The 9,054-nt window shown below is 45.7% G+C and overlaps 1 protein-coding gene across 1 annotated transcript; it reads left to right on the top strand.

Annotated features, from left to right (window-relative positions):
• Positions 1-950: 950 nt before the first annotated feature.
• Positions 951-7,382, top strand: SOX9 (SRY-box transcription factor 9). The gene is made up of 3 exons (XM_063293441.1): positions 951-2,642; positions 4,185-4,438; positions 5,111-7,382. Exons 1-3 carry the CDS (start codon positions 2,212-2,214, stop codon positions 5,941-5,943), a joined length of 1,518 nt encoding a protein of 505 aa, XP_063149511.1. The 5' UTR covers positions 951-2,211; the 3' UTR covers positions 5,944-7,382.
• The last annotated feature ends 1,672 nt before the right edge of the window (positions 7,383-9,054 follow it).

Below are 9,054 nucleotides of genomic sequence, written 5' to 3'. Positions count from 1 at the left end.
CTTTTATCTGCTGCAAAGGTGATTTGTTTATATAGAAATAACTGTTAAATTCCAAGAAAAGAAACGAGACTGAAAGGAGAGTGGAAAAAACGCAAGCCAAGCCAAGGAAAGGCGTCTGTCCTCCCAGGCAAGGCAACATGACAGCTAATGATTTAAAGAGTTTACAATGCGGGAAGCGCCCACCGCCGACGGGCTCCCTAATTGCTGAGAGAGACGGTGCGCGCGCGGAGGATGCCCACGTTGTCTTTCCAGCCTCGATAAAGGGGCGATTATATCAAGAGGCCAATCCATCGCCAAGTGCGCCCGGTTTCTTTGCCATCTTGACTGCAAGGCCAGATTGCTCGGTTTTACTCTTCCGCCTCACTTTCCCGGACAACTGCACTGACAACTTAATCGTCTGTTCAGTAGCATACTTTTCCTTCTCTGCCTCAATTAATTTTAGAAGAAAGGGGAACGGAAAACACTGCCCACACTAAACATTAAAAAAGACCTGAGATTCTCGGGAGTAGCCCTCGATTTTAAAAGCACACAAACTCACACACTAGAGATATCCATTATGTGGGAATCTCTGAAATCAGCGATGCCTCTCGTCGCTTTTAAAACTCATTTAGTAAAATTGTTCACCTCTCTTATCGAAGGAAGTGTGTGGGAAGAGTACGAGAGAGACACTGGCTTGAAGTTTGTCAATAAACCCAAGTAAAGTCAAAACTTTAACAGAAATGACTTAGCTTAAAGAAGAAAAACCTGCTGCTCTGATTACGATATATCCCTTCCCAACAGTACTACGTTCCCATTTCCTAAAAGCATGTAGTCCGCGCTCTATGCGGTTTAAATCAGCCCTACTGGATCCAAAGGAAGGTTAATTCCCAAGTTAAGTCAGAAGTCTAACCTATATACCAGCTGATTTGTACTTTACATGCTTAGTCGACACAACCTGAAAGGGAAATCTGGTCATATATAAGAGAACATTTTTGATAACATAGTTTAGGGAAGGTTGGGCTGCCATTTAAACACAAATTAATTATTAAAAAAAACCCAGGCCATTAACCTTACTTGCACAAAACGGGATTAAATGATAAGCGTTTGTTTAAAAAGGTCATGCTAAATGCATAGACTAAAAAAAGTCACATTACTTAGTAAGTACCTAGCTTCGATTTTCCTCTCGCCCCCACCCCCCAAACCCTCCAGTCCCGTGAAAGGCAGCTTAGCGAGTCGCCTCCTTCTTCGCCTTGAAACTTTTGAGCACGAGTGAAGTATTAAGATGAGCAAAATCAAAACAAAACCCTCCCATAGGAGAGGTGAGTCACAAAACACTGGCTTCGGGGGTGGGGGGAGGAGGGTGAGAGGCAGAAAAGAACTAGGTTCTTTCTCCAACCAAGCGGGGGGCTGGTTTGCTGCGCCGTTTTAGCCGAGGTGATGCTTCTGCTAGAGATTTCGTTTCTTTCTTCACTCTGCAAGCAACCACAGAAATCTGCCTGCATCAATAGAGAGAAAAAGGAAGGAGAAATTTACTCGGAGGTATAACAACTATCGCAACAGTTGGAAGTACAAAGACCCAACTGCGGCGTGCGACGAACTTTCTCTCTCTGCCCCCTCCCTTCGCCTCAGCGCCCCCTCCCTTTCAAGAGGGAGGAAAAAACTTTTTTAGCCAATCAACAGTGTGCCAGCCCTTCCGAGGCAGGTCTGCCATTGGCGTTTCTAAGGTGAAATAGCAGAGGAGAGTATTTATTAGAGAGAGCCGGAGTGAGCGTTAGGAGAGCTGAGGGTGATACTAACTAGGTGATTTGGGGAGCCTTCAAACTTTTTTCGCGCCCCCCTCCCCCAAGCCGAGGAATTCGTCTCCCTTCTTTCGAAAGGGGTGAAAAAAATACTCCACCCGTTCAACTTCACTTGCCGTCCCACCAGCTCCGCTTTGATCGTCCGCGAACGGAACAGCAGTTACCCACATGTCCGTTCCTTGAGACCAGCTTTCTGCAGCGGCGACTTCGCCACGCGCCCGCGACCCGAGTTTCTGCAAAGCCGTAGCTCTTCGCGCGCGCGTCGTTTTGCGTTGGCGCGTGCAAACTTTTCCTTGCCTCCTTTTCCAGCTGTCTAAAAAGACGTCGCTCTTTCTGATTGTTTAACCCCCTCCCCGTTCTCCTCCCCCACCCCTTTCTCCCCTCCGCCTCGATTTTCATTTCCCCCCATATTTTGGCTGCGCCGCTTTCTCGCATGAATCTCCTCGACCCCTTCATGAAGATGACCGAAGAGCAGGAAAAGTGTCTGTCTGGCGCTCCCAGCCCGACCATGTCGGAGGATTCCGCGGGGTCTCCTTGCCCTTCGGGCTCCGGATCGGACACCGAGAACACTAGACCCCAAGAGAATACCTTCCCCAAAAATGACCCGGACCTGAAGAAAGAGAGCGACGAGGACAAGTTCCCGGTGTGCATCCGAGAAGCCGTCAGCCAGGTTCTCAAGGGCTACGACTGGACCCTGGTGCCCATGCCCGTCCGGGTGAACGGATCCAGTAAGAACAAGCCCCACGTCAAGCGCCCTATGAACGCTTTTATGGTGTGGGCTCAGGCGGCTCGGAGGAAGCTCGCGGACCAGTACCCACACCTGCACAACGCGGAGCTGAGCAAGACGCTGGGAAAGCTCTGGAGGTAAAAGGAAGGCCAGCCTCGGGCGCCCGGGAGGGTGAGAGCGGGCCGGGGAGGAAGCGGCTCGGGGCTGCTCCCAGGAAAGGGCGCGAAGCCTTGCAGGCTCGGCTGGCCGAGTGCGGGAGGGGCGGGGACAGCGAGTGGGGAAGGGAAGGGAAGGGAAGGGCAGGAGCGGCGCGCCGCGGCGGCTGGGTGGCTCGCTCAGCGCCCCTTTGGGCACGGCCTGCTCCGTTTTAGGATCCCGAGAAGGCTGCGTCCTGCGCCGGCGGGAGCCACGGCCGAAATTGTGCGTGGCTTGAGCGCGGGAGCGCAGCAGAGGCTGATTTCCAGCCCGGTGGCAGGCGAGAATCCGGAACTTGGCAGTCAGGCGGCGAGCCTGGGCACGCAGATGGAGGAGACTCGCTTCCGAGGGAAGAAGCGGAAGAGGGGATCTGGGGCGAAACCTTGCCCTCGCCTCCTTTTCCATTCCCGTTTTAGCTTAGGGAGGGCGGGGGGAGGGCATAAAGAGAATGGACTCTGCGTTAGAGTAGAAGCCAATGAGGGAAAAGGTGGGGGCGCTTTAGGGATGAGCGTTGCGGAATCTCAGTAGAAAGGAGGATGAGATCGAGACTTCAAACCTGGCTTTTTATGTCCCTAAAATGATATGAAAAGATATCTCTTAAGATATATTAAAAGCAGTCTGAAAAGCACTTTGCACATGCCCAGTAATGCTTCTCTGTTTAGATACTTATTTGGCCTAGTTGTTGAAAACAAATGACAGAGCTGAGCCCTGACACAACTCAGCACTGCTCTGGAGAAAAACAGGGATAGCACATCTTGGGTGTGATGATTGGCACAAGTTGGCAAGTGCCAACCAATAAGCTGGCTCAGAGGGATGACTAGCAAGAGAAATGTGGGGTGGGGAGGCAGGAGATAAGAGAAAGTGAGTCACCTGGCTGAAGCATAAGCTGGTGACTTGCAAAAAGGCTCAGGGAGCCACTTTTGTGGATGAAGAAAGCTTTGGGTGAGTTTAGATGTTAATTCTCCAAGTGCCTAGAGGAATCCACCTACCTGAGCTGTGGCTGAAGCTGCTTATGTGCATGTGTCTAAGGCATGTGAGTGGGGTGAGAAAGGAGGGCATGGTTTTCTCCTATCTTGGCAGACTAGGGCCCCAGAGTGATTGCAAGAATTGCTGAGGAGAAAGGAAAGGAGTGGCCTGAGTCTTCTTTTCCTGAAAGTGCCAAGGGGCTCCAGGGAAGTTTCCAGTCTGCTTCTACCCAGGAGGGAGATGCAGGGATAGCGAAATGCTGAAGGCTGCTTTTCCTGGTTTTATGGTGGCTTTTTGTCTTGCATATATTTTGTGTTTTGTCCTGGGTGTGAGCAGAAGTTCATTCTGCCCAAGTTCGGGGCTTCTGACAGCTGCCTGGAGGGATGCTGGCCTGGTTGCACAGCAGCAGAGAGTAGAGTAAATTTCTAGTAAAACAAAGGTGGTCTAAGTAATAAAATCAGAAAACTGAAGCTTCAGGTAGAACTTAACAACTACATGGCTCTTGCTTGCTTGCTCAGGTTATTGAATGAGAGCGAGAAACGCCCATTTGTGGAGGAGGCTGAGCGGTTGAGGGTGCAACATAAAAAAGACCACCCAGATTATAAGTACCAGCCACGAAGGAGAAAGTCAGTCAAGAATGGGCAGGCTGAGCAAGAGGAAGGAACTGAGCAGACCCACATCTCTCCTAATGCTATCTTCAAGGCCCTGCAGGCAGATTCACCCCAGTCTTCATCCAGCATGAGTGAAGTACATTCACCTGGAGAGCATTCTGGTAAGTGTGCCATCTTCTACTCCTTGTAGAAGAAGTTGAAGATCATCCCATGTGGGCAGGTCTTCTGAAAGAGCATCACTGTACAGCCCAGTTAGTGGTCTGTTGCTCTGGAGCAGTTTGCTAAGAAAAGATAAAACAGGAGCTAGATAGCTATTGGTGCAAAGCAAGAACATTTGTGTGCACCTACAGAGGCCTTCAAATTCCATTGCCAATCACACCCATGGGAATCAGATAGCCACAGGCAGTACTTCAACAACCCTTCAACACCCACTTCATGGCTTTGCTAAGCCATTCCACCAGCAGCACTGGTCTTAACTCTCTTTTCAGTGTGTTGCCACCCCCATAAACTATAAAACCTGTCATTGTGGCCTTATAAAGCAGCCAATTTTCAGCAACATGCAACCATCCGCAATGGCACTTCATTCTCTTGGCAAGCTGTCCATTCCTTTGCATCCAGCCACAGTTAATCTTTAGCTAAGTTATCACTGTCATGCAACACCTTCTGCTCATTAAAAATGGCCGCTGGTGGGAGCTTTATGGCCCACTGTCTGTGCCTGTTATCAGAAGGGAAAGATAGACCCAGGTGTGGCTTGCCTGCCATTTGACTTCAAAGGCATCGGAGATAACCTGTTCCCTTTGTAACAACGGCTATCTCCTTTGTATTCCTTACAGGGCAATCTCAAGGGCCACCTACTCCTCCTACCACTCCTAAAACAGATGTCCAGCCTGGTAAGCAGGACCTAAAGCGGGAAGGTCGCCCACTGCAAGAAGGAGGCAGACAGCCACCCCACATTGACTTCCGAGACGTGGACATTGGGGAACTCAGCAGTGATGTCATCTCCAACATTGAGACTTTTGATGTCAATGAGTTTGACCAGTATCTCCCGCCCAATGGCCATCCAGGCGTTCCAGTCACCCACGGCCAGCCCGGCCAAGTCACCTACACAGGCAGCTATGGGATCAGTAGCACCACAGCTGCCCCCGCAGGCACTGGGCACGTCTGGATGTCCAAGCAGCAGCAGCAGCAGCAGCAGCCACCGCCTTCTCAACAGCCACCCTCCCAAGCTCAACCGCAACCACCACCTCCGCCGCCACCACAGCAGCAGCAGCACACACTCACCACCCTGAGTAGCGAACCAGGGCAGCCCCAGCAGAGGACACACATCAAGACGGAGCAGCTCAGTCCCAGCCATTATGCTGACCAACAGCAGCATTCCCCGCAGCAGATCAGCTACAGCTCCTTCAACCTTCAGCACTATGGCTCCTCCTACCCAACCATCACTCGCTCCCAATATGATTACACAGACCATCAGAGCTCCAATAGCTACTACAGCCACGCTGCCAGCCAGAGTTCCAGCCTTTATTCTACATTCACCTACATGAACCCCGCCCAGAGGCCCATGTACACCCCGATTGCAGACACTACGGGGGTGCCTTCCATTCCTCAGACCCACAGCCCACAACACTGGGAACAGCCGGTCTATACACAGCTCACCAGACCATGAAGTTCTGAAGGATGGTGTCAATTCCCCAGACTTATAAAAAAAATATTTTTTAAGCTAAAAGTGAATGGAAGAGAGGAAAAATCAATATCATAGAATGCATTGTGCACTACAGCAACCCTTTGAACCTGACCAGATTCTCAGTCAAGAAACATTCCCTGATGGACTAAATCCCTTGATTTGAAGGCAGTTTTCATTTTCTTCTTCAGACAGCCAGCTTAGTTTGCATAGGTATGGATGTGTTAATTATTTTTTAACAATAACTAAAAACAAAAAATGAAAAAAATATTATAAACTCAAAAGTATTCCTCTGTGAGGAATATTCTCTATTTTAAATATTTTTAGTATGTACTGTGTATGATTTGTTACCAATATGATGGATTTATATGTACTTGTTTTTAGAGAAACTTTTAAAAAATGCTCTTTTCTGTTTTTTTGGACAGTTGAACAATACTTAGCAAAAGAGTATGCCTTAGCCTTTTTCCCTGCTGTCAGAGGTATTTTTCTATAGTTAACAGTCTTTCACTTGTAGAGTTAAATGTGTGCATTAAAAGTCAAGGAAAGGAAGGAAAAAAGTGCCCACTAACGCAATTATGGGGATTTGGAAAGAGACTTTTATTTTTCTAGCATGGAAATAAAATATGTCTGGGAAGAAAAATTTAAGCAAAAAGCAAAAATACCTTGAGCCTTAAAGTAACACTATCAGAACGCCTTAAAGAAAAACCCTGTGATATCTTCCAAAAGACTTGCACAATTATTTTCCCCCCTGCCAAGGGAAAATATGGAACTCCCAAGAAGAGAGCTCAGTTTTAAAGGTCTGAAGCTTTTTAATTATTATTATTGTTATTGTTATTATTATTATTTTATTTGCAACTACCAGCACCAAGTTATAAAGTCAGAAACCAGCATTCCCTACCTTGACCCCTTTTCTTCAACTTCCAACACCAGGCCAACATTTGTGAGACAGATGCGGTCACTCAAAAAACCAGGAGCCCTCCCTGCAAATTGCATGAAAAAATAGAATTCTTTATCCCATGAAGCCAGCTTGCGAGGGAAGGAGATGGGGATGACACGGGGATACCAGCTTTAGCAAGGTTCATGGATGACAGTAGTAGGGTTTTTTTTTCTTTTTTAAAAAATATATATATTTATTTTGTGAAAAAGATGTTTTTAATCAAGAACATGGGTTTTTTCCCATTTCCCCCTTTCCACATTAGAAATTCTTGTAATGTAAACAGAAATACCAGCATCTTACTCAGAGGGTATATGGTGCCTAATTGTTAAATTATGGTCTAAATCAATAACCCTTTATTTTATTTATCTCTGTCTTTGTTTTTGTATTTTATTCTTTCAGAGTGTGTCTTAGGTTTGTACAAATACATTGCTCCCTTTTGTCTTTCTTTCTTTTCTATTTCTTTGGTAAGAATAAACTGGAAAGCTTTTGTGTTGTTTTTCTCATTGTACAAACAGAGTGTTGCTAATGTAGTGTATCACTGAGTCATTTCTGCCGGAATACTTGCGGACATGTTACTTGGATCTGACTAAATTCACATAGCAGTGTGGAGAGCAAACAAAGTAAGAGTGGACTAAACCACTCATTCGTCAAAAATTCCCCAGGTTAAAGCAAACCAACAAACCCTCCTTTATATGCAGGTATCTGACTTGCAGGGATTTCATTTTGCATGAAGGAACATTTAATAAATTAAATCCCTAAACCGCAATCCAAAGAGGTCCAATCCACCATATCGCCTTAAGGTTCCACCTCTTCATCCTGCGGTGTGTGTAGGCTAAGGCTTGTTCTGGCCAAGTGAAACAGAGCAACGATGGATATAAACCAACAATCCTGAGTGTGTCTGCTGTTGACTCCATTTTCAAGAGGGTTGCACACTTCCATAGGGCTTTTATTTGTCCCTTGAAAGTGCCATAGACATGAATGGATGCTGCAGGAACCAGTAGATGATGGATGCCTCTCAATGTGCCCAGCCAGGCTTTCACTTGATTTGGGAGGAAGATTAGGGAAAAGTGGCGCTAGTGAACTTGTGGCCAAACAGTTAAGATAATTGCTTTTTGAAAAAGTTAGCCAACTTTTTTATTTTAAAAAAGTTATATTTGTTCATTGTTTTATAGGGAATTCAGTAGAAGAAAAGCTTAAAGCACTCTTATAATATGGTATCTTTTCTACTTCTATATTAAAAAAAAGTATTTCTGTAACTTAAATAATTTGTCCTTTCAAAAAGATCAGTTTTAGATAAAAACAGTTTTTCAGTCATTTTGTTTGCAAACCCCTTTGGTTCTCTGTAAAACTTACCCTTTTGTATATTATTGTTTGCAATAAATATACATTGTATTAAACTTGAAAGAGCTCTTTCAGCTGCAATTCCTGAAGTGATCTAAACTCTCTTAGTAAAGATGCATTATTTTTGTTTGATTCAATTACATCTGCAGGTGACCTAACGTGTATATACTGAAATCGTAATGCATACTGCTCTGACCAAAGTCATATATACAGCTGTTAAAACTGCTTAGTTAATCATCATTTAATAAGTATCATCATACTACAAGCACACTTAGCAGAGTAGCTCAAGGGAGGAAAAATCCATTTCAGGGTTTCCTCAGATCTTTCACAACTTACCTGACCCTGAAAGTATTCTTTAGTAAGTCTGCTGTGCTCCAGGTTCCATTCCAGAAAAAGACTGTGGAGTGTGCAGCATCAGAGACCTATTTGCAACTCTTTAAAGGAACTGCATCTATTCCTGGGATCACATGGTTTGGAAAAGACAACTGATTTAAAGAGGTAGAAACAGGTGTTCTATTCATACTTCCAAAACCAGTTTTGGAACTGAGCCTAGAATATTTGTATAATAGCATAGCTGTCAGATTCTCAAATCAGTTTACAAATTATCACAAAAATAGTTAATCAGCTTCTCTACCCTCTTATAGACAGTCTGCTTAGCTGTATTGCTAGTGAGTTCTCATGCCAAAATAAATGGAAGGAATCATAGATGCCAGAGCATTTAAAACTACCCAAGGTTTTTTTTCCCCCTTGTTTAACATTCCAGCATATTTCTCACACAACCTGCAAATACCATTCTCTTTTCAGCCCGTGGTTGCTGT

Source organism: Candoia aspera, chromosome 2, assembly GCF_035149785.1.
Source record: "Candoia aspera isolate rCanAsp1 chromosome 2, rCanAsp1.hap2, whole genome shotgun sequence".
In the NCBI taxonomy this organism is placed as follows: Eukaryota; Metazoa; Chordata; class Lepidosauria; order Squamata; family Boidae; genus Candoia; species Candoia aspera.
The sequence above is the reverse complement of the archived record's forward strand: the minus strand, read 5'-3'. Positions and strand labels throughout refer to the sequence as shown.

Coding starts and splice junctions, on each gene's coding strand:
- SOX9 (XM_063293441.1), top strand. CDS start 2,212: ATGAATCTCCTCGACCCCTTCATGAAGATGACCGAAGAGCAGGAAAAG. Junction 2,643..4,184: donor ACGCTGGGAAAGCTCTGGAG/GTAAAAGGAAGG, acceptor TTGCTTGCTCAG/GTTATTGAATGAGAGCGAGA. Junction 4,439..5,110: donor TTCACCTGGAGAGCATTCTG/GTAAGTGTGCCA, acceptor TATTCCTTACAG/GGCAATCTCAAGGGCCACCT.